General features: G+C 56.0%; 1 protein-coding gene across 1 annotated transcript; it reads left to right on the forward strand.

Annotated features, from left to right (window-relative positions):
* The first annotated feature begins 1,753 nt into the window (after positions 1–1,753).
* AQP1 (aquaporin 1 (Colton blood group)) lies at positions 1,754–14,864 on the forward strand. The gene is made up of 4 exons (XM_003982907.5): positions 1,754–2,221; positions 11,482–11,646; positions 11,953–12,033; positions 12,774–14,864. The coding sequence occupies exons 1-4, from the start codon at positions 1,832–1,834 to the stop codon at positions 12,951–12,953; spliced, it is 816 nt and encodes a 271-aa protein (XP_003982956.1). The 5' UTR covers positions 1,754–1,831; the 3' UTR covers positions 12,954–14,864.
* The last annotated feature ends 10,144 nt before the right edge of the window (positions 14,865–25,008 follow it).

Here is a 25,008-nt window from a genome sequence, read left to right on the forward strand (position 1 = left end):
GCCTTGCTGAGCGTGCAGGGCCCTCTGGCCACCGTGCCAACTCCATGCCTTGCATCCACTCCATCCTGTACTTACAGGCACTTAGGTGGCCACGGCTCCCCCCACCTCCACCCCCGGGGGGCCTCCTGCTCCCGGCAAATCCCGGGCTGATCCCTGGGTGGTTCGTCGCCGCTCCAGGGTGGCTGCGGCGCGTGCCGCAGCCAGGCAAAAGGGTGGCCAACAGGGCATGGTGTCATCTTCGGCAGATGGCCCCTGGACACGAGGCCAAAGACCCGCATGCCCATTCATGCCCTGCCCTTGGCACATGCAGAACTTAGAGATGTCCTTCCCCTTGCTGGGCCTCAGTTTGCCACCTGTAAACTGAGGAGAAGTCAATACTCAGGAGCAGGACTGAGGACGGGTAGGCAGGAGGTGGGAGGAGAGGGCCAGAGTGGGCCCCTCCCTCCTGGGCCGGGCCTTGCCTGCCTCCCAGGGCCCCACCTGGCTGCTCTGTCCCTAACTGCACACCCTGACTGCCCCAGGCTGGCGGACGGGCAGCAGCTGCCTGCCCGTGGGAGTCTAGTTGCTTGCACAGTTTATCAGCTACCTTTGGGCCTCTGGCTTAAGGCTGTGCAGGAAGGGCACAGGGTGGACCACAGGGGTCTGCAGAGCAGCCTTGTCCCCTCCCCCAGCTTTCCCCCTTTGTATCTTGCCTCTGGGTCCAGTCCTGTCTCCTCTCTTTCTAGTTTATCTCTTCACCCTCTGTGTTCCCTGTCTGTCTCTCCTTTTCGGCCTGGCCTGGAGATGTCTCTCTTTCACTTCCACTTTTGCTGGGATTCTACTTCCCCTTTTACTTTTTCATTCCCTCTGTTTTCCCCTGTCTGTCTGTCTGTCTGTCTTCCCTTCTCAGTCTGTGTCTCTGCCTCTCCCCTTATCTTGTGTCTTTTCTCCTCTTTCCTTCCTGTCTCCAGGCTAGGTTGCCGTCCCTTCTCTCTCCCCAGTGGTCTGCCGGCTTGCAGCCTTTGAGAGGAAAGTCCTAGACTGCTCCCATTTTCCCCACCTGCCCTGAAATCATTGGTTCAAATTTCTCCAGAAGCGTGAAGGCCCCCAAAGTCTGCCCTTGACCCCAGAGTGGAGGGTGGGCCACAGACAAGCTCTCTGTGAGTCTTAATGCCTCTGAGCCCCCATCAACTGGACCTGGCCAGTGGCTCTGGGGCCCGGGACATCCCTAAAGTGACTTCCAGTGGCCAGACCTAGTCTGGGATGCAGGAGGCCCAGAATGCCCCCAGGGAACCCTGGACCCGGGGACTCCAGACTAACGCCACCCTGGGATGGGATGGGGATGCCAGGCAAGCAGTATCATGGTGCCCCGCCTCCAGGGAAGGCACCGTCCACCTGCTGAGTCCAGCCTGCCCCATCCAGTGCTCCTGGCTCTGCCTGCGGGCACCCCCTGAGCTTTGCACATAGGGCAAGGACACCTGGACTTCTGTGGCCCCCTGAGTGGGGCCAACTTGGAGGAATTTCCCAAAGCCTATTAGAGCAGTGGCTGCCTCCTGCCTGCCTCCTTGGGCTGGGCAGGGCTGAGGGCGGAGGGAGAGAGGGAGGGAGGAGGGAGAGGAGGGAGGGAAAAAAGTTGGCAGGCCGACAGCAGCGCTGTGTCTGCATCCATGGCTGAGAGGAGGCCCGTGCAGTGTGGGGCGGGCCAGGAGCGAGGAGAGGCCTTCCTCCCTTTGTGCTCCCCCCTCCTCTCCTGCCCCCGGGGCCCTATAAATAGGCCCAGCCCGGGCTGTGGCTCAGCTCTCAAAGGGAGTCGAGCACCAGGCAGCGGTCTCAAGCCAAGCCCCCTGCCAGCATGGCCAGCGAGTTCAAGAAGAAGCTCTTCTGGAGGGCCGTGGTGGCCGAGTTCCTGGCCATGACCCTCTTCGTCTTCATCAGCATCGGTTCCGCCCTGGGCTTCCATTACCCGGTGAAGAACAACCAGACAGCAGGTGCCTCCCAGGACAACGTGAAGGTGTCACTGGCCTTCGGGCTGAGCATCGCCACCCTGGCCCAGAGCGTGGGCCACATCAGTGGCGCCCACCTCAACCCGGCCGTCACGCTGGGGCTGTTGCTCAGCTGCCAGATCAGCATCCTCAGGGCTATCATGTACATCATCGCCCAGTGCGTGGGGGCCATCGTGGCCACTGCCATCCTCTCGGGCGTCACCTCCTCCCTGCCGGACAACTCGCTCGGCCGAAACGAGGTATGTGAGGTCGCCCCAGGCACCAGGGCTCTGGAACGGGGCAGAGATGGCACAGGTCTCCCCCTCCACCCATTGTGCAGATGGGGACACTGAGGAGCCGAGGGGACAAGAGGCTTCTGGGGGTCATGCGGAGCTGGGGCTGGTGCTCAGCTACACCTGCAGCCCAGAGCCTGCTTTCTGCCAGGCACTGTGGGAAGCCGAGACCCAGAGAACAATAGTCTTGCCAATGTCCCCTGTGGGCACCTACTGTGGGGAATAAGCTCTGGAGGCAGCTAACCTTCGGGCCAACAGTGCTGCACCTTTCGGCTGTAGTTTCTCGGCGCCCCCTCCGCTCTGCCTGTGCAGCCAGCTCCCTCTTCCCACAGCCCGGCCCCCAGGAGCCGCTGTCCGCTGTCCCTTTGCTGCCCTGACCTAGATGCCGGGCATGTCCGTGTCAGGTCTGCCAGTGCGTGAGCAGGACCCAGGTGGGCACCCCACGGTCACACAGGGCCCCGAACGAACTGCCTTCAAGGAAAAAGCCCCTCCTGCTCCTTGGTTCCCAGGGAGTGGACAAAGACCGGGGGTGAAAACACTCTCTCGGCTGTTTGCAGGTGGTTTTCCTGGATTGCAGTGTGGGGTGGCGGCCAGCGTGGGGACATCTTGCCTCCTGTCTGGGCTCCATTCTCTGTCGCCGGGCACTGTGAGGCATGGCGCGTGCGTGCGTGTGTGTGTGTGTGTGTGTGTGAGCGGTGTGTGCACGTGGATGCTGGCATGGGTCTCTGAGCTTGTGTAAGCTTGTGTGCCCCCGCGTGCGTCTGTGTCTAGAAGTGTGCCTGGGAGAGTTAGGGCCACTGCGTGAGTGGGTGGGGGTGTGTGCGTGTACCTGTGTGTGCCCACTGCTCCTGGCTTGAGTGGGGTCTGGGCTGGGGGCGCTGGTGGTAAGCAGAGGTTGGCGACTGGGTGGCAGCTGCTGAGAAGCATTCCTCCCGGGCCGCTTAGCACAGCTAATTGGCCGTTGGCGGCAGTTGCCTGCTGTCGCGGACCTGGGCTTTTCCAGACCCTCAGCCAAGTGCAAACTCAGACCTGGCTTGGGCCACAGCAGGGGGGAATCTGGCCTGAGAGAGGCTGAGGAAGGCTTGGAGGGTGCCGTCCCAGGGAAGGGGAGAGTGAAGGAGCACAGAGGAGGAATCAGATCTACAGAAAGGAGGCTGGCCAGGCCCGGGCAGGGCAGGCGGGTGTAGGGACGGTGAGGGAGCCGGCCAAGGGCTCCTCGGCGGGTGATTATATAGCAATCGTTCTCACGCTTCCCAGCCGAAGTTCAGACCCGGGCGCTTCAGCTGGGGGAGGCTTGGTGAGGGCATGGCCTTGCCATGGGTGAATTAGCACTTCTTGTGTCACAGTGACACCTTACCCAGCCCCCTCCGAGGAGCTAACTGTGGCTCAGCCCAAGATTGAAGATTAGCCTACAGGCTGGAGTTTAGACTTTAGTCAGGGAAGACGTGGCCAAGGTGGGCAGAAGGGACAGAACTCTGGCAGGCCACGTTCCTCCAAGCCTCAGCCTCTCCAGAGGGGCAGAGCCAGGTGACTTCGGAGAGTGCCCCCTGGGTAGGGTCAAGTTCACACTAGGGCTGGGCTGGGCGCGATGGGGGGTGGGGAAAAGGGCCTCGCAGGGGAGGGGTTGAATCTCTTCAGGCCTTCTGCCCCCTCTTGACCCTCCTTCTCAAGGGACAGGCAGGACAGGCATCTGTTGTCAGACCTTGCGCTCTAACTCAGGCATCACGGGCAGATGTGGGGGAGGGTGGGCACCCACGGTGTCATTTTGATCTGGCCACACCCTGATCCAGTGTCCCTTCCCTTCTCTGACCTCCATTTTGCAGAGTTACCCAGATGCCTGGGCTGGGCAGGTTGCAGATGGGGGGGGAAAAGGGATAAGCTCATGCAGGGGCCAGCCCTGGTCTCAGAGGCAAGCACACCGTGTTCAAGGCCTGCTCCTGCTCACCTGTTGAGTTTCACTGGAGCTGAGGACCCTGAGACTCCAAGAAGGAACCCAGGTCTCTAGATCTCTCTCGGCCCTGCCCATACCACCAGCAAGCTCACTTTGCAGACTTGAATTTATCAGCCTTCCCAGGAGGGTCTGGCTACGAAGAGCCTAAGAGAGGCCATACTGAACACAAGGATACTGAGTGTTGAGGTGGGGTGCAGGCACTCTCCTGTCCACACAATGGAAGTTTGGGGTCCAGAAGCACAAGTTCTAGGCCTAGAAACAGAGAAAGCATCTCTCTCAAGGCCTCCTCTGGGACACCGGACTTGGGATCTGAAGGGATCTGAAGGGACCCGGCAGGCGGCCTCAATGCCTCGAGAGGGGCAGAGACCAGTCTACACAGCAAGTGACACATTCTTTCCCCCAGGCTTTGCTGGAGGCTCCCGTAGCCCCTTGGGCCCCGGACCCCACCCTGGCCCAAACCTAGGTGGGGCCCTTTGTTGGCATGGAGATTTCAAAGGAAAATAGGGAAAGGAGGCAGGAAGTGGTTGGAGTGAGTCAGGGGGTGCCCCTGGTGGCATGGTGGGACAATTCTCTTCTCACTGAGTCAGGACTTGGGATGCACCCTGGAGAGACCATGGGCCTCTGTCCAGCCTATAGGATCCTGGCTGTTTCTAAGAGCCAAACCCCAATTTAGGCCCAAAGTGACAGTCTCAGAGGCAGGGGTTGGTGTCCCCGTCTCCCTCTGTCCTTGTCAGACACTGAAACACTTCAGGCCAACAAGCTCGCCTGTGTGGCCCCAGTGTCCATCTGTGAAATAGGGACATGGCAGGGCGTGGCTGGGCTCTGGAAAATGCAAGATGCTCCTGGACCTGGGAGTCCTGACTGTTAGCTGGCTCTTTTTATTCCTCCCCTCTCTGGCTCACTCACCCATGCTCCCTGCAAACCAAAATGGGACTGCTGGGGGCTGAGCTGGGGGCTGAGTCACCAGCTCCCTACCCTTGGCAGACCCTGGCGAGCAAGATAAGCCCTGCGCACAGCTGCCCACGATATGGGGCAGGAGGCAGGTGTGATAAGAGGTGTTGGGACTGTCAGAGCGGCAAAGGAACCTCTCTGCCTTTGAGCGGTGGGAAGGGCCTGGAAGGCTTTCGGGGAGGAAGCTCCATGGGGAACCTGAATGTGGAGGCAGGAAAAGGGGGTTGCAGGCAGAGAAAGGGCGGCACAGGCTGTGAGCACAGGCAAGGCGGCAGTGGGAGGTCACGGCCTGGGCCTGGCCTCAGCCCTAAACTCTCCCCTTCCCCAGTTTCCCCAACCACAGAGCCAGAGGGTTGTCCCTTCCCTGTTGGCCCCCTTCCCCCCCACCCCCGCGCTGGGCCACCGGTTCTTCCAGGGTTGAGGGCCCCTCTGCCTCCTCCAGAGCTGGGGGTGGGCTGGGGAAAGGGAAGCCAGTTTTCAGACGGATGTGCCCAGAGAGGGGGGCTGGGGGCTGGGTGGTGGTGCCACAGCTGGGACATATAATTACTGTTTCCAGCCAGAACCAGATGAGGGGGAGGGCATCGAGAGGCAGGAGTTTTGTGGTGGAGACTTCCCTCGCCACAGAAAATTCTGAGGCTGTTTCCCCAGTGGGGGCCCTCGGAGCAGCCCTGCCAGCCCCAGGCTGCCCACCCCAATACCTGGCCTTAACCAGGGCTCGCTCTGCGAATCCTCGTCCGAAGGGGCAGTGCCACGAGAGGGGACGTGGCCCGCTGGAGTGCCTCAGTCTGAGGGGACGCGCCTCACCCTCACGCCCCTGGGTCACAGCCTTCCTCTCACACCTTGAGTCATTAGTTCATTGTGGGCCAATTGCATGTAGGGCCCTCTAACCCGAGCTCAGTCCCAGAGAGTGCTCCCCACTTTCTCTAGGGCCCCACTCAGCAAGGGTTCCTTCAGCATTAGCCTCCAGGGCTTTCCCCAGGTGGCTTAAACGTGCCATATGTCCACCCCTCAGGGACTGGCTCAGGGCTTCCTCTGTTCTTATTGGTAGAGCCTCCCTGGGGGTCATGGTCCCTGCCCTCTGGAAGCGCCAGTGGGTCTGGGGTCTCCTGAATAGCTGGGGTTGAGCCAACACACTCGCAGGTGTCGGCAGGAAAATGTTGTCATGGCCATTGTCCCCTCAGCCCGGGCCTCTCCCCAGGGATGTGTGTGTGTGTGTGTGTGGGGGGGTGTCCTTGCCCACAGTGATGCTTAGGGGGATAAGTGAGGGGTTCTCTTTATGTAACCAAGGAGCTGCAGTTCTGTGGGGTTAAGAACCCCAACTCAAAAATGGTAGAAAGGCCTGGAAAATGCCCTGTTCCCATTAGCAGCTCCTTTCAGTGCCTGAAATTCCACCGCCAGGACAACTAGAGAGGCAGATGTCTGCTCAGTGCAAAGAAGCAATTTTTATTTTTAATCAGGAAGGGGCAAGCCAGTAAGCTCCCTATCGTTAGGTGTGCAAGTAGAATCTGTCCGCAGCCAGCTCTGGGGGCATCTGGCTGTGTGGGGGTACAGCAGTGTGCCGTATTGAGACCCCAGGTCACATGGCTCTGTGGGAATCCTGCACTCAGGATCCTGGCCGGGAGGGTGACTGTGGGTCCGTCCTGGGGCTAGGGGTCCCATGTCAGGCAGGGAGGAATCCTGGAGACTGTCCGGGGCTAAAATCTGGGCCGAGGCTTCCATTTTACTGATAAGGAAACTGAGGCCACAGAGGCATTGAGATTGTGAGGTTGTATAGCAGATCACGGCAGGGCAGGACCATGCCCCCAGCTTGCCTCCCAGCCCTTGATTATTTCTGCTTCTGTAAAGTGCACGTGTTCACACTTCACTAACGTCCCCTCTCCCTCAACACACACACATACATGGCACATAGGGGCATACACACGTGGGTGTAGAGAGCATATTCTCAAGCCTGGGTGGTTCCACGCGGGCCTGGGATCCTAGGAAGGTGGGGTAAGTGCTCCTCAATAGAGCCTCTTCCTTTCCCTGGCAGGAGGATGGGGACTGCCCTGGAGTAAGGAAAAGAAGGAGGGAGGGAAGGAGGAAGCCATTACTTTGTGTATTGTTTCTTGTCAGGAAGATGAAATGGCTTCTGGGGGCAAATAAGGGCCCTTTGAGATCTGTGACTCTTTGTCCCTCAAGGGGGCTTCCTTTCCTCCTCCTCCCCTTTCCCCAGCCAAGTAGTGGACCCTGTGTGCTACAAAGAGACAGGGCTGCACACTCAGAAATGCCATCAGACACACAGCACGGCCATACAGGGCCACATGTCACAGAGACCCCCAGGTGCACAGGGCCCACCTTGGTAAGAGGCGGCACCCTGTGTGATAGGGATTCTCAGAGAAAGTTGAGATACACTGGCCAATACCTGACTAGTTCGTCTGAATGTCCACACGGGCTGAAAAAGAGTGGATATTCTCAAATTTGGGGTGGATGGCTTTACAGAGTTTCCTTAAATCAAACTTGTTAATTATGTGGCTCAAATCCTTCCTGTTTGTGCTATTTATATTGTCTGACTGCTTCAGTCCATCAGTTTCTACGAGAGGGTTGTTAAACTCTTTCACTCTGGTGGTGGACTGATCAAATTCTCCTTATATTCTGTCAACTGTCGCTTATTTTTAGGCTATGTTGTTTGGCGCATACAGGTTTCGAATTTATGTAGCTCTCTGATAGACTTTTTCATTCAATTATTTTGTAATAAGCCTTTTAACGTCTCACGAAAAGGAAAAGGAGAGAGTTACACCCGGACACATCTGGTCACCTACAGATCCTGCAGGTACCAATATACAAACATACACGGAGGCACACACAGCCGTGGATACCCACAGGAACATGCACACAGGAATATCCATGAAGGAGTGACACAAGGGACCCACTGAGGTCCCCCTCACGTGAGTGCTGAGTCCTGGAGGCAGTGGGTGAGCAGGGCAGGCCTCGATGTCTCCCCTCCCCTGTTCTTTGAGAGTGTATGCTCAGAGTGCAGCCAGGCCTGGTGCCTGCTGTTCCCCAAGGGTGGGACACCAGGGTGCCCAGGTCAAGTTGGGGCCCTGGGCCTAGGAAGCTACCTTGGTCAGTCTGTCCATGGGCAGCAGGGATGGTTCTAGGGACCCATTGTCTAGAAAGGTCAGCCCTGTCCCCCACCCTCTCCTGGGTGCTGGGGCACACTGGCAGCTAGACAGCCATCTTCCGCCTGCTCCTCAGACCAAGCTGGGAATAGCCAGGTCCCTTGGCTGGGCGTGTAGACATCAGGACCCTTGGCTGGGACAAGGATCCTGGCTTTGCTATCTTGTCCCTGGGACTCAGCCTCCTCATCCATTCTCTTACAGAGGCTTGCATGGCTGCCCTGTAAGACCCACAAAAACTAATGACTGGCCTCTGGTCTCCAAGCTACAAAGCAAATAAACTAGCACTGGACCAGAGAGCTTCCCTTCCAGGCTGCTTCTAGAGAGGATAGAAGTTCTGGAAAATTAGCATCATCTGCTACTTCTGTCGCTATGCAGCAAGTGTCCCCTATGAGGCCTGGGCAGCAAGATGGGAAGGTCTCCCTACTCTGTCTTCACCAAGCTCCCAGGCCAGGGGTTGGACGACCTATAGAGGAGGAAGGAGGGTTAACAGCGTGAGTGGGTAGCAGCAGAAATTAATTTCAGCCAGGGATAGGAGGAAGCTTCTTGGAGCTGGTGGGATCTGAACTGGGCCTTGACAGTGGGCGTAAATGGATTTGATGTGAAAATGCAGAGCTGGCGTCTTTCTGATACTTCACATTAAATGTGTGGATTATTCTGTTATTTATCCTTATATTCATAAAACTGTGTTGTTGTTGTTGTTGTTGTTGTTGTTGTTTGGAAGGGGGCTTAATCAGTGAAATATAAAGCCTCGGCTGGGCAAAACTACCTGGGGATGTGCAGACATATTTTTTTTTTTCCCAACACCAAGTGACCACAACTGGGATTAGCCTTATTTAAGCAATTGTTTCCAATTTAATGGGTTGTAAACAGTAACATGTTTTGAATGTTTACCTACTTTTCCTGGACATCAAGTTTCAACAGACCTTTAACTATCCTTTTCAGTTCTGAATTATCAAGTTTCTCCAGATGTAAGTCACACAAGTGCGTTGGTGGTTAAAGCAGAAGTAGCCAGTAGATACTGAAGCAATCAGGGGAGGCTTCCTAGTGGTGGTGGTGATGGGTATCGGGAGAGGAAGATCGTCAACCTGCGTGGTTCTGAGCTAAACGCCCTGGGTGGTCAGGAAGGGGGTATAACCCAGAGTTCCCAGGGCGGGTGGCCACCTCTCCTGCTTCCTGTGGACTCAAGAGTGCTGGGCATGGCCCCCGGCTCCTGTGCTCTGCTCACTTTGCATGAGAAGGCATGCCTTTGGGCAGAGCAGGGCCTGGGGTACTCAGACCTGGTTAAGAACTGGGGGAGGAGATGAGCTCGCCCAGGCCCAGTCTGTGAGAGGGTGGGGAACGGGGAGTATAGGAGGCAGGAACCACTTAGAACGATGGCTCCGTTAATCAGCATGCCAGGCCTGGTTTCAGGACTCCGGCCAGCTAGCAATTAGGCTGGCGCTGGGGAGCAGAGGAGAGAGCGGGGAGAGCAGGAGGGCAGCAGCAGGTGTGAGTGTGACGGGCATCTGTACAAGTTGGCCCGGTCACACCAACCTCACCTCCATGGAGCCTGTCCTGGCTCCAGGCAGGCCTCGCTCCGGCCTCCACAACCCTGTGCAGGGCCCCGCCCCTTCTGGCTGTCCCCCAGGCCTGGGGATAAGGTGAGAGAGAACCAGAACAAAGCCACAACTGTCCTGATCCCTCCTGCCTCAGCAGCCCTTTCCAGATGCCCCGCGACACCCCCCACCATCGCCTTTGAAACTCCGGCCACTCTGGAAGGTGGGCAGGAAAAGCTGTTTTACAGATGGGGAAACTGAGGGTCAGACTGGGGAAAGGCCATGGCCATGGCAGCACAAGTAGGAGAGTCAGGACCTGAACACAGGGATGGGAACAAAGCTGGGCATTGCCCCCCGGGCTGGCTGAGCTGAGGGGTCAAAGCTCTGGGGTCGGCCAGGAAAGGCCTAGATCTGGGGCTGCAACACAGGGGAGGGGATGTGAGTCACTTTCCCTGTGACCCAGGGCTGCAGACAAAGGCGGGAAGAGAATTGTTCTTGTAAGATGGCCTCAGGGTGGGGCTGAGAAAACTGGGCGTGGGAGTGGAGGAGGGCCCCCCACCTAGAGTTTTGTAAAAATGCCCTCTGGCTTTGGAGGATGCCCCCCTCATGCCCCCAGGATGAGGCTTCAAGTTCAGGCGTATTTGGGCACACCAGCCCTGCCCTGGGGGAAGACAGCCCACATGGCCACATCCAGGCATCTTTGCCAGTGAGCCTTTGCTCACGTGGCCCAGCTCTCCTGTACGGGTGCCCCTGGCCCCTGGGACCCCCACAAAGGGGCGGGTGCAGGGGTCCCTGGGGAGGGGTCTCCCTGGTGCAGCTGCAGAGGGAGGGCTCCGGTGACCTCATGACGCCTCCCATTCCCTTCTTTTTCCATGACTCATGTTTCTAAAAGTGGCCCAAAAGCAAGTGGTAGCCAGACGGTGGTGGCGGGGCCTATGTGGCCAGGGAGTTGGTGGGGGGGGGGGGCGTTCCAGGAGGGAGAGGGAGGGGAATGTAGGGAGGGCTGAGAAGAAATGGGAGAGACACAGAACCGGGAGAGACAGACAGAGGGTGGGTAGGAGACAGGGCAGGGCAGCGCGGGAGACCAGAACAGGGAGAGAGACTAAGGGGAGCTGGGGCCAGCTAACTGAGGAAGACCCTTCTCAACTCTGGGAGTTGTAGATGCAGCAGGAGATGGGGAGGAATGTTCTGGACTTTTGGGGTGTGAAGCAATGTCTCCGGTCATTTGCTTCTCTGCTCCCTGCAGGGTTGAGAATCCCTGACCGTCTCCTCCCATGTGTGGGGCTTGCCCCTTGCCTATGGCTTCGGTACCCGCAGGGCACTCTGGCTGGCTGGAGGTGGGCAGATGCCCTGCCTCACCCCAGGCTTCTCTGGCCTCTAGGCGGAGTGCAGCAGGGAGGAGGCAGGTACCAGGGGCGGAGCTGGCACCTCCTCAAAGTCGTGGAAGGGACAGAGCCTGGTGTCCACTACCAGAGGTGTATTCTCGGGAGGGGCCTGGCCCCTTCTGAGCCTAGCCAGGGGCTGATGTCATGGGCTTTGAGGACACCAAGTTGCCTGGGCCCGGGGGACGGGTCTCAGACAGAGTCCCTCCTCTGCCCACTCACCCAACCTCCCTGTCCCTCTCTCCTGCAGCTGGCCCCCGGTGTGAACTCTGGCCAGGGCCTGGGCATCGAAATCATCGGCACCCTGCAGCTGGTGCTTTGTGTGCTGGCCACCACTGACAGGAGGCGCCGTGATCTCGGGGGCTCGGGCCCCCTCGCCATCGGCCTCTCTGTGGCCCTGGGACATCTGCTCGCGGTGAGTGTGGGGTCTTCCTGGCTGGGGGTAGGGTGGGGAGAACAGGGCCAGGCAGAGGTGGTCGGGGTACCCTCTCATGGGTAGGGGGGTGGGATGATCAGCTCTTTGGGGCTGGGGATAGGGTCCTGCTCAGGAGAGGGCAGCACAGGGACCCCCTGACCATCTTTCTGGGTCAGCGTGCCCCTCTTTCTGAGCCTGATTGTTACCCCCCTGTTTTCTCTCTGTGTGTCATTGCCTCGCCTCCTCTCCCTCTGTCTGTGTTTCTCTGGCTCTCCCCCTTCTGCCTCCCTGACCTTCCCCTTGCAGATCGACTACACAGGCTGCGGCATTAACCCCGCCCGGTCCTTTGGCTCGTCAGTGATTACTCATAACTTCAAGGACCACTGGGTAAGGGGTCTCACCATCCCCTGGGAGGTGGAGGTGCCGAATGGCAGTTCCAACTCCACCCTGCAGCGTCCTCCCTCATCACAGACGCTGTGGGAGACAGACAGGGCCAAGGAAATTGGAAAACCAAGGCCTGACATGGGGGTGGTGGGATCAGACTTCAGGCTGGGCTGCTGCCGGCCAGCATCCCAGCGGCACCCCATTCAGGGTGACCTGGGGCGGGCTCCAGGCCCTTGTGGTGCCTGCATTTCCTGAGCGGTGAAGTGGGGCATCGTAGCACCCCCCACTGGGGGTAGCACTGGGACAAGTGGCCTCACCGCCTATAGGTTGAGCTTAGCACAGAGTCAGCACTCCATGGACATAGCTGTTCTTACTGTGGATGTTTCTGTCTCAGACCAACCTTTGATCAAACTAGATGTTCCTGTGGCCCTTCCAAAGCTGGGGAGGGTGGGGCCGTGGCCACCCTGAAGAAGGGGCTGGTCTGGTCACACCAGGCACCCTGAGTTGGGGTACATAAAGGCAAGGAGATGCCCGCTACCACAGTCCTGGCTTGGACCAGCTCTGGGGGCACTGGAATCGGGATGTTGGAGTTCAACACCACCTGCCTCTAAACCCAGGCACCGGTGGGAGAGAACCCATGCCATGGGGTCGGCGGGGGTGGGGGGGGGGCGGACTCAGGAAAGGCGTCCCAGGAGAGGAGGCTTTCAGTGGACGCCCTCTGAGCATGCCCTCTCTGTTCCTAGATTTTCTGGGTGGGGCCATTCATCGGGGGAGCCCTGGCTGTGCTCATCTACGACTTCATCCTGGCCCCGCGCAGCAGTGACCTCACAGACCGCGTGAAGGTGTGGACCAGCGGCCAGGTGGAGGAGTATGACCTGGATGGCGACGACATCAACTCCAGGGTGGAGATGAAGCCGAAATAGAGAGGCCCTGGCCCCGGGCACCCACGCGGGGGCGGGGCAGGGGCGGGCAGAGGGAGGGGAGGGGTGAAATCCATGTCTTAGACACTCTGACAGGCTGGCCACCGTCACTTCCCAAAGATCCTCCAGAACTGCGTGGTCAAGCCTGATTTGGGGCTGTTTCTGTCACTTTCTTTCTCTTTCTCTGTTTCCTGGCCTCTGGGCTTCCTGAGGACCAAGATTTACCAACCACTCACTCCCTTGAAGTCACGGAGGAAGTGAAAGAGAGGGACCCACTCTGCTAAGGTGTCCCCTCAGAGTGTGATGGAAGGTATGCCAGAAAATCCCTCTCATCCCAGAGTTGCTCAACAGCTCACCTGCTGCAGGTGTCTGGGGCACCACCGTTATTGCTTTGTGCCTTTGGGCGTGGCCCTCCTTCTTCCCAAACATGCACTTTGTCCCCAAGGGTGCTTTGAGGGGAAGAGATCCCAGGAGGTGCAGGGGTGGGGGGCAAGTGGCACACAGGCTTCATTCTTGCAGTTTGGCTTGCTTCTGGCTCCACCTGCACCCCCACCCCCCAAACTCGCTGTACGACCTTGGGATCGTCCATGTCTCGGGGCCTCAGTGACCCCATCTGCAAAGTGGAAGGGTCAGGGAGAGCCATACGGGCCAGAGGCCTCTCTGTTCTGTAAGTGTAGATACTCCGTGGGTTCTAGAAGATGTAGTGTGGAGCAGCCCTTCTTCCACTTGCCCTGGTTCTTTCCCAAATGTGTAGCTATCGTAGACACCTGTGTGAACACAGGGACACATGCATACATGTTTCAAAGCAGAGGCAGTCCAGGCCGTGAGAAGGGCTCCCGGGGGAGCAGGGCTGACCCCCACGCAGTGGGGACAGGGTCTGCTATCGCGGAATGAGGCCGGCGGGCGCGCAAAGGAGGAATACCCATGTTCTTCACTGAGCTTTAGTTGACCTTTCTCACCTATCGTTGCATCGTCTCGATCACCGTTCGGTTCTCCACTTCCTCCTGCCGGTGTAGACACAGCTCACGCTTATGCAGGTGTGTGTTTCTTAAAGGGCGGTTGGTCGTCTGAAGCCCTAAGCCTGAGGACAGGTGACCGTGGTGTGGGTCAGCACACAGAGGCGAATGGGCTTTGCTGGACTCTTAGCGGGGTTTCCAAGCCCTCAGCTAATGACGAGGGGAGAGGAGGAGCAGATCCCTGCCCCCTTATTGCTAAACTCCTGGTTGGAGGCATTTGGGCAGCCGGGAGACCTGCACAGGCTCCCTGTGTCACCCCAGGCACAGCCTTCCCTTGTCATTTACCTGGAGGGGACAGTCAGCCCTGGCCTGATGAGGTAGCTTACCAGTGCAGCCCAGGGACAGTTCAGAGTGCAGGGTCTGCTTCAGGGGCAGCCATCCACCTGGTCTCTTCAATCCCACGGGCCAGAGCAGGTCCCCCGGCACGCCTGGAGCCACGATGGTGACAAAACCCAAGTGATTCAATCTGCGGTTTATCCCAAAGCAGCAGGACAACCAGGTGACCCTTAATGGTCACCAACCCGTCACAACATCTACACACTCCATTCCCCAGCAGGGACTTCTAGCCCTTTTAACAGATAAGGAAACTGAGGCCCGAGGTCCCACAGCTAGTTAATGATTTGGCCAGGCCTGACAACCAAGGCCATGTCTCTGGCTACTCCTTGGACCGTGAGACTGACCCCTCTTATTCCCAGCTGCTCGGTTTCTGCCTGGGCGGCGGTTAGAAGCCAGGAGGGGTGAGGGCCGTGCTGGAGGGGAGAGGGGGCAGACCCACTTCCTGCCTGGTTCTCACTGCTGCATACCAGACTCTGCATCTGTCTGCTCTGCATATATGTCTCTTTGGAATTGGAATTTCATTATATGTTAACACAATAAAGGAAAATGACTTGCAAGGTCATCGAGGCTTCCTGTAGTTTTTCTTCTTTTGGTACCGTGTTCCCAACAAAGGATCTCTGGCTCCCAGAGGAGATCGATGCCCACTCTAGGGACTCAGTCTGGGTGGGGGGAGCCACTGCTTGCCCTCTTGCCCTCAGGATCTCTGCTCTCAGTGGGTGGACACAGCCTCACAGGACTCCATCTGAGCAACACAGGGTCCTGCACCTAATAGGGACCACTTTTGCTTCTGGAGCCTGAAAGGACTGAAGCGTGACAGCCCCATCAGTCCCTCTGCCCTCCTGGGAGCACGGCCCAGGGAGCACCAGGGGCTGATCAGCTGTCCCTCCCTCCGTCCCTCCACTCACATTTCTGACCCCACCCACACCTGTGTTGGGTAATGGGACCCAAGGTTTTGCCGGGAGCTTGGCCATCAGAACCGAGTGAAGCTGTGCCCGGCACAGGTGATGCTCAGGTGGCCGGTGAAGAGTGGTGACCTGTGGAAGCTAAGAGCGGGGAGCAGCCCAGTCCCTTGAGGCCTTGTGGGCTTTTCAGCCCCCATAAAGCATGTACCACACATAGTGAGGATGTGCACTTTTCCTGTGGAAGAAGTCTGTAGCTTTAGTCAGATCCTAAGGTGTCTGCCCAAGGCGGAAGAGAAGGGAGGTCAGAGCAGGCTGGCCTCTGCCTTGAGGGTGACAGGGAACCGTGAAAAGCCCCCTCTGTCTATGCTTCTTTCATCTGTCCTCAAGTAGCTCCAAGGCCGCTCTGGGCCCTCTGGAACTCACAAAACCCTTTCCCCCATTCGGGGCCTCTCTCAGTTGTTGGAGGCGCAGCAGGTGTGGTTGTCCTTATTTGGCAGAAAGGGAGGTGGATGCTCAGTGAGACATGCCCCAAACTCAGTGAGACAAGTCTGTGTCAGGCTGAGACTTGGACACAGACTCCTGATATCCACCTCTCTGCCCCCTGCATACACACTTAGGGCTGGTATCTCAAAGCAGGGACTATATTGGGAAACTGAGGGCCCCATAATAGGGAACAGGCCCTATTCCAATTAGCGGGCTTGTAGATCCCACGGAGGCCTAGAATCTGGAAGTCTCTGAGGACCATCAACCTTCTAGAAATCTCATCAGGCCAGAGGTGTGGGCTGATCGGGGGAGGGGTGTCTGCAAAGATCCTGGCATCTCAACACTGCTCCCGGGAGACACGTGGTTGCTGCCTCCCTCTGGTGGAGGCCTGGCTGATGGTAATGCAAGGGTGTCTAGACAGGGCCAGGGGCTAGGTCACCCCAGTGATGGCTGAGTCAGTACTGTTGGAACAGGCTTTCTTCTTCCAGTGTTTTCTGGGCCCCTGTAAAGGGCATCTGTGCTGTGTCAGCCCATGTAAAGTGCCCCTGTACCTCCCAGGCTGAGGACAGGCTGGTGTGAGTGGAGGGTGATGGTTATACCATGAAAACAGGATATGGGCTAGCCCACTGCAACCCAGGCCCACCTGTGAGGGTGTGCCAAGGCTATCTCTCACAGCCCTTCTTGGTTTGTCTCCTTATCTTGACCCATCTCCCCAGGTGAGAAGCCCTCTCAGTCCCCACCAGGGGCCCTGGGAACCCTACCTCAATCCCTGGTCTTCCTTCACCACCCCCAGCCATCTAGGAGAGGGCTTTGCTTAGGGATTATTTAGTTATAATGTTTACAACCCTAGTGCCAAGAGACAGGACCTAAAGAAGAGATCAGGGAACTGGTAGTTCTTGAGCACTTACTTTGTGTGAGAAACTTCCCTGGGTCTTCACATACAGTCTTTCTAATCTTTATAACACCCTTGGAAGGTAGAGATGACTGCCTGCCCCCGTTTACAGAAGCCCCTGAGGCCCCTGAAGACAAAATGATTCACCCAAGGCCATAAAGCAAGTTGGTGGCAGAATTGGGACTTGAATATGCTCTGCCTGGTTCCAAAGATTGGCTTCTGGTTTCAAAGATTCCTCCACTATGTGGTGCTGGCCTGTTTTGTCATGACCTCCATGAAGTTTGGCTCTGGTCCAACTAGGCAGCCGGTCTTCCTCTACCTGCAGGATGTTGAGAGTGAGAAGCGGGAAGGAGAATGGCCAGCTGAAGGGACTCCAGCACCAGGAAGAGTGCATTTCATTTTGGAGCCAGCTGGACATGGTGTCTGCTTGAGACACACAGGCACCACCTGGTCCCAGGCAGCTCCACTGACAATGGCCCTATCCCAGCCTCCCCAGAAGCCCCTAGGCCTGACTGCCCCTCTATCTGGAGGAAAATATCTGATAAACTTGCTTGTTCAGAGGTTACCCTCTGTCACCATAGTATATGAGAAGGGGAAGGGCAATGCTGTACCCTGAGGGAAAATGATGCACTCTGGAGGAGCCTCAGATGCCCTTTCAGGCCTGGGGCAAAACCTTTGGGGCTTGCCTGTCCCGGACTTCCTCTCATCTTCCAGTCCATGGGTTCAGTGCTCCAGGTACCTCAACCCCCAAGGGTCATCCCCACTCTGCTCTGCTCATGTTCTGCCCAACCCAGCACAGAAAAAAGGTGAAAAACTGGAACTGGAGTGAGGCAACCAGAGCCCTTGTCTGTTTTCTTCATCAAACTTTAATGGAGAGAGTAACTTTCCTGGAAGATTCCATGACTCAGCCTTTGTCCCCAGCTGCCGAGCATTCAGGTGACTACACACGTGAAGTGCTTTGGTGGAGAGCATCTATCACACCCCTTCAGCTGCGTCCCTGCTGAGATTAGACAACAGATGGCTTCCTCCACTGGACTCCCCCATGATCCAATGGAGACTTGCATGTGGAGGTGGCTCAGTGGGCCCGGAAGGTTGTGCCCTCTGCACTTGGCCCAGAGGGAAGCAGGATGTAATTTGGCAGCCATTGAGTCCTAGATTATTTGTCCCTTCATTAAACTCACAAGAGCAAAACGTTGTGGTTCCACAATTGCCCCACCAGTTCTGAGGCCAAGGAACCCGGGTCTGGATTGCATAATTTTCCAAAGCCCTTCTGAGGGAACATCAGCCAGAGGCCCGTGATGGATGTTCAGATCAACCTGAAGGTGCCTTTGTGCTACACATATGTATGGCCTCAAGCACTGGGTCTATCCATTCTGGGTTTCTAAATATCCAGGAATTTGGGATCTTTGTAGACCCATAGTTCCCTTTTCATATTTCCCTTTCTCCTCCAGGAATCAGACGGATTCCTCTTTCCAGACCCTGGCGGGGTGCTGAATGGTCTATGGGAGAAGAATTGCTCTGGACTGAGGTCAGTAGCAACCGGTCAGACATAGATGCCATGAAGCCTCGATTGGGTCGGTGGCCTGTGACTCAGGCCCTGATCCCAGTGTCATTATCCACCTCAAAAGCCCACATGGGCTCGAAGAGGGCCCAAATGAAAGGGTGTGGGTGGCTCAAGGCAGCTGTTTGCCACTTGGCCCCAAGGACCATGGTCCCTTTTGGGGATGGTTCTCTCCCTTTGGGGGTTCTCAGGATGGTCCTCAGCATCCTTGGAACCAAAGCCAGGGGCTGGTCTGGAAAAGCACTGGAGGAACTGATGCCAGGGGCCCCTTCCCTTGGCGTGGCCCAGCCTCGTGCTGACCCATTAGGATTTTTCCATCACTCCTGGAGGTCACACCTTCACTGGTCAGGAGCCTCTCAAGGAGGGGGATAGTGATTAATGTTTTATGGACGAGCTGCTGGGCATGATGCCTTGTTTTCTTTAGGTTTAGAATACAATGAAGACGATGAATGGAATTTGCTGTGAGCTGGGGGCCAGGGTGGGGCAATTCTTAGGGGCTGAGGACCCACAGGTGGTGATGTTTACTGTCCTTCCCTTAGTGCTGAAAAGGGGGTAATTCTCGAGGTGGGAAAGGCCGGTGAGGTTTTTGCCTACGGGGCCATCATCCCCAGACCTTAAGTGACTGTTGGTTCCCACCAACACTTTGGGCTCTGGGTGTGCAGAGAGGCCACTGGTGAAGTGTACCCCCAAATTTTAACGAGCTCGTTCTGGTCAGGTGATTCTACTTCATTCCGATAAAATCACATTCTCCGCATATAGGATTTTGCTTATTTTTCTGTTCTTTCCAGTGTATTGATGGGGAACGAGATGAGGACAAACTGATCTCCAGCCATATGGGTCAGTAGGGTCTCACCACTTCTTAAATATCAAAATGCTCTCATCTATTCGGAGCTCTTCATGTACCCCTCCTCACATCTGGCCTCTCTGAGTACCCTGTGCCTTCTCTCATCCCTCATCTCCTGTGGACCTGTCCATAACCCAGCGCTTAAAAGGTTAACCCATCAGTCGGGGGCCTCAAGGACTTTATTTAGCACTGAAGTTGTGGGGTAGTTCTGCTGGATTACCACATGTGGCTGTTATATACTTTGCATATCGTCTCTAGTAAAGAGAGAAATATGCAATTCATATATACAGAGGTCCAAGGTCTAAGTTAGAAAGTGTGGGTGTGTACGGGTGTGTGTGTGTGTGTGTGTGTGAGAGAGAGAGAGAGAGAGAGAGAGAATGCACTCCTGTAATACTACTATATTTGGAGTCGTCCTCTGATCTGTCCTGAGAACCTTCGCAGCAATTCTCACTCATGGGAGAACCATGGCGCAGCTTTGGGTAAGTGCACAGACCCGGCACTCTGCCAGTTTTGCAGCCTAGCCCACGACCAGTCCCTACAACATAGTCAAAGGCTGGAGGAATGTCCTCAGCCCACAGTCATGTCCACTAGGTGCTGTACTTGGTTTGCCTAAAGCCAACCTGACCCATGTAGAATATTAGCTCGAAAAGGCTGGCCTGGCTTGTGTTCGTTAAGGGGAAACTGGCATATATTTTTTCTACAAGCTAGTAAGCAAATAGATCTATAAGTTGGAGGGAGAAAGGTATTGTCTTTGAGGAGAAAAATGAAAGGGAAGGAGGGAGGAAGGGAGGAGAGAGAAAGAGAAAGAGACTCTCAAAGAATTCAATAAATGAGTCCAGACCGCTCCCAAAAGCAAACCCCCAAAATTCATAAAAATGCAAAAGTTCTCAAGGATGGCAGCCTACCATTTATAGCAGCCTGGAACATTCTAGATGTGGCCAATATGCCCCTGGCATCTTATTTAACACAAGGTTTTGGGGTTTTTTTTAACATATTTTTCATATAATGCAACATAAATAGATAGAAATAACTTATGTCTTTAAGGAACTCAAATGGAAAAGCCAAACAAATGAAACTTACAATACCAAGAAACTTACTTGTAATCACCTGTTTAAAGTTGCCTGTTGAGGGTGTTCATGTATTCTGAATATCACTTCAGTGTGTGTGTGTGTGAGGACAATGATGTCAAGCCCCTAAAGCAGGAACCAGGAAGGCCTCAGCTGCCGGAGGAACCTGCTGCAGGGTCTTCTGGATTGTGCAGGCTACAATGCCAGGTGATGACGTGACCGACTCAACAACTTTTGTTATTTGTTTGAACTCCTAGGAAACCTCCCTTAAATGGAGCTTGAGATTTTGAACAATATGAGGGCACTGTACGCAGGCCCGCAGAGTAGACGGGTATCTGTTGGATTCCCGGCAGTGGATGTCGAACTGCCTTCTGGGAAAAAAGCAAGTTCCTGGGAGGGTGGTAGAGACCAGCCCCCACCCTCTTTTCCCTCCCCAAATCAGGGCTGCTTGCTTGGATAGTTAGACAGCAGGTACTGTGGTGGGGGTTTTCTTTTTCTTCTTTCTTTCTTTCTTTTTCTTTCGTGTGTCGGTGAGAATTTTTTTTTCCAGTGAGAAATGTATACTAAATTATATATTTGATAAGAATACTGGCAACCTCTATTTTCACATAACATGTTTCCTCAGCAGACATTCCTTGGGAAGCCAGACACTGGGAGGTGAGTTCCATGCTGAAGAAGATGTGGTGAGGGTCGAGCCGGGTTCGTGTCTCGCTGGCTCAGGACGTTGACCAAGGCTGGCTTTGGAGAGGCAGCCTCTCCTGTGGTCATAGGGCACACGGCCCCTTAACCTCAGCTGGCCACCTGGCATTGCTGGCTGTCAAGCGGGCGCCTGCGACTCTGGAATAAGCACTCATGATTTCCTACATTCACCCTCATTTCTGGGTCTCACAAAGACAGGGCAGCGCAGGCATTTCCCAGGCCTCTGGACACCCGGATCTTTTTGTCTCCTGCCTCACTTCACTCCTCTCTCCTGCAGACCTGAAGAGGTGTCTCTGTTCCATACCCTGTGAGAAGATTCCTGGGCTCTAGGGAGAGGATGGCTCTGTTAAACTATTCGTGAAGTTCCGGGAGTCACTGATGCGCCTGGATTGTGACTGATGGGCCAGTGGCACCTTCCATCCGAGACGAACTCCAAGAATTTCCGCTGCTGGCAGTGACCTCCCGGACTGGGAGGATCAGCTGCATCTGCCTCCAGGAATGTGGGACCTAGAGACACCAAACCTAGGAAGGCCTCCATGAGGCCCGAAGCTTTAGTTCTAGAAAATTCCGAGGGCTCCTAGCTCCCCCGCCCATTTCCCTCCTTCTCCCTAAATGTGAAGTCACCGCAGGCTGCCCTTGAGATTTTCTGGAAATGGAAAATGAGAAATCCTAGAGAGTTAGATTTGAAACCGAATTTAGTGGCCGTGGGGATTTTTACCAGCCGGTGCTATCCACATGCTTGACCAAGGGCTGGGTGAATGGCTCAGGTAGGTCACCTGAGCTTAGATGGATCACCTGCTCCCTCTGGTCCTTGCAGAATGGGAACCCCAGCTCCTGGAGCTGTTGACTGGTTTTCACGGTGATTAGGCTAAGTTTGGAGACCGTATCACTCATCACAGAAATTATAGTAGAGGCTCTGACAAGGCCTGCAATTAAAAATACACTTATTTAGGCCAGTGTTCACCAAACTCATTTGTCCACAGACCTTTCTTTTGGAAGTAGCTTGTATCACTGTTTTGAAGAACGGGTTTTCTGTAGAACATATAGTAAATGTGAGCCTGGGCATTATTTCTGAGGGCCCTGCAGCTTTCGGATTCTGCTATTTAAATCCTCAGGATGGCTAAGTTTATCAAGACATCTCATGAGGGCAGGTGTGAGGGACGAAGGAGGAGAGAGATGTTCTGAGTTCAGAGTCAGGGTGCTGGGGACATGGGGGGAAAGAAGAGGCAGATAAGAGTGTGCTTGAACCTGTGTGCGTGAGAGACAGGCAGAGAGGGAGGGGGGTAGGTGAGAGATAGAGGTGGTCGGTTATCAAGAGAGGCAGAAAGATTACAAAGGTTGAGAGTCACAAAAAAAGAGAGAGGGAGAGGACTGGGGACTGGGGATGGGCTGTGACTTCCCATCCCCAGAGCGACTTCCTCTGGCCCATCACTGATTAATCCCCACCTGCCTTGTCCTGCCACCCTGGGGCACTTGTACAGGAGCCAGCGGCAGTGCCTGGGTATAGCCAGAGAAGGTCTCCAGGAAAGGAGCCTCCATGAATCATTGACTGGCCTTCCTTTGTGCTGGAACCAGCTTGTGCTGGTTTCCATGCCAAGCTCCTGGAGCCATGGGCAAAGGTGGCAGAGGCCGGGGGTGAGCCCAAGCTCATCCAGAGCCTCCAGAAACAGGCCAATCTAGGGATGTCAGGATGGGCTCGGGACACCAGGGCTCCTTCCCGGCTACAGCAAAGCAGCAGCACCTCGGATGACTCCCTTCCCCTCTTTGCACCTCAGTTTTCCCATCCACACCGTGACGATTGCGTTGAGAGTCCTGAAAAGCCCTCCCAGGTCTAGGATTTGGCTCGGAAGCCTTTAAAACCTTGCAGCTGGAATCTCTCCCCGCACATTGGCTTTGGGGTCTCATTCATACCCCAGCTCACATCTCTGAGCCTTGTCCTAACGACGCCTGGGCTCTGTGCTTGCTTAGCTGTATTGTGGAGACACACACAGGGACCGAGGCCGTCGGCTGTCGTCAGAAGCTCCAGCATGCTTGGGGAGTCTCCACATCCCCCCGCGGCCAGCCAGGAGCCCGCCTCTGGAAGGTGCTGAATGTGGGGGACCTCCTGCACCTGCTGCCTGTCCTTCCCATTTTCCTGTGTCTCTGCCGTGCTGTGGGATCCCAGGCACCACCCCCCCCCCCCAACTGCATTTCCACAGCACAGCCCTGGGAGGAAAGCCCGTGGTGGGTCAGTGAGGCACTCCCATTCCTGCGCCACTCAGCCCTGGTAGTGCCACCTGAGGTGCAGTCCCAGTCCCCGCCCGAGGGAGGAGGAGGTCTGCAGGAGCCCTCACGGGCCTGGCCCTCCTTCCACATGCCCTGGGGCTTATCCAGGTGGAAACACCGTCTGGGCGCCTCAACCCAACTCTGGGGGAAGCCAGAGAGGCCCCTTCCCAAGGCTTAGCACTCCCGGGGGGACTATTTTCAAAGCCCAGCTACATCACCCCCCTTTCCTCCTGCAGTCTGCTAATCTCTCGTGGGCCCTACGGGGCAGATTCTGGGGCCCGATGGAGTGACGAGGGGTTGGGAAGGGACTCCTTAGCTGGCCCGGCTGGGAGTCCCGGGACAGCCACTTCTACGTGTGGGGGTGGGGCACCCAGGTGTGATGATGCTAGGAAGCCAGAGAGCCGTCAGGGGCGGTAGGGAATTGGCTCAAACCCCCACACCCATACTGCCATCCTCTTGAAAGAGCTGGGATAACTGAGACCAGAGAGAAGGTGCCTTCCCAAAGTCACCTGGTGGGGAGTGGGGGGCGCCTTCTTGGCTGGGCTGGAGCTCTTCTATGGCTCCCTGACCCTCGCCTCTCTCTGGTTGCCTTTTACTGAGGCCATTTGTTATTTCAGCCTTTCCGTGGCCCTGTGACATGGTCCTAACCCATCTCTGCAAAGGCCTTTACAGCCCCTAGAGATGCCCTGAGTGTAGCGGGTGCCGAAGGCACGGCGGTCACACTCCCCTGGCTCCTGGCTCGGATACTAGCCCTTCAGCTTGCCCACCCGTGTCCCTCCACAGTTATAGGGGGGAGGAAAACATTCCCTGAACAAAGGGGAAGGGAGGGAAGGGGTGTCCAGGGGATGGGGGCTTGCAGGCTGGACCCCGAGGGGCAGCCAGGGATGCTGTTTCCCCAGGCAGCGAGCGGAGGGACCTTGGGGCGGGCAGGGGATTGGGGGGAATGTGCTGGAGGGGCTGTTGGAGAGGAGGCCAGCCTGGTGTGCCGAGAAAACTCCTTAGGCCGAGGCTCTTGGTGCCTGAGTGAATTCAAGATGGATCTAGGCTTTGGAGATTGGGATCCTGGACTAGGGTCAGAAGGGCAGCAGGAGCCCTCAGAGTGATCAGTCAAGAGGCAAAGGGAAACCCATTTGGAATGTCCTGCTGTGTGTTTGACACTGAACAGGAACCTCACACGTATTGCTTCGCTTGGTACTCATAAATGAGCTGAGAGGTTAGGGATTCACTTGTTGATTCACCTGAGAAGTATTTACTGAGCTCCTACTGTTTGTCAAGCACTATTCTGGGTACTGACTATTGAACAAAACAGACAATGCTTACATTTTATAGATGAAGAAACTATAAATCAGAGAGGTTAGGCAGCCGATTCAAAATTGCACAGCTAGAGGGGACAGAGTCAGGGCTCAGACCCATGGTCTGGGCCCAAGTTCTTTCCCTTTCTCCATACTGTCCGGGTGGAAAGGGAGTGTGGTGAGGTAGAGAGAACTTCAAACTGCCTTGCTGTGTGAGTGAGGGCCAGTGACCCCTCCCCCCCCACCCCATTCTGGGTCTAAATTTCCTCAGTTGACTTTGAAGTGTTTGGCCAAGCAGCCTGGAATTGCTTCTGGGGGCAACAGTGGAAATTAGATTTAAAAAAAATTTTTTTTAATGTTCATTTATTTTTGAAGGAGAGAGAGAGTGTGAGCGGGGGTGGGGCAAAGAGAGAGGGAGACACAGAATTGGAAGCAGGCTCCAGACTCTGAGCTGTCAGCACAGAGCCCAACGTGGGGCTCGATCTCATGAACTGTGAGATCACGACCTGAGCCGAAGGTAGACACTTAACTGACTGAGCCACCCAGGAGCCCCAGAAGTTAGATTTTTAAATGGGGACAGCTACCGATTTTTGAGGAAGTTCTATGCATCAAGCCCTGAAATGTCCATGGGGGCCCCTGAAGTTTCCTGAGCAGAGGGAGGGCCCCAGCTGAGCATCCCTGAACTCTGCTTGCCCTGGGCT

Source organism: Felis catus, chromosome A2 (genome assembly GCF_018350175.1).
Source record: "Felis catus isolate Fca126 chromosome A2, F.catus_Fca126_mat1.0, whole genome shotgun sequence".
Lineage (NCBI taxonomy): Eukaryota > Metazoa > Chordata > Mammalia > Carnivora > Felidae > Felis > Felis catus.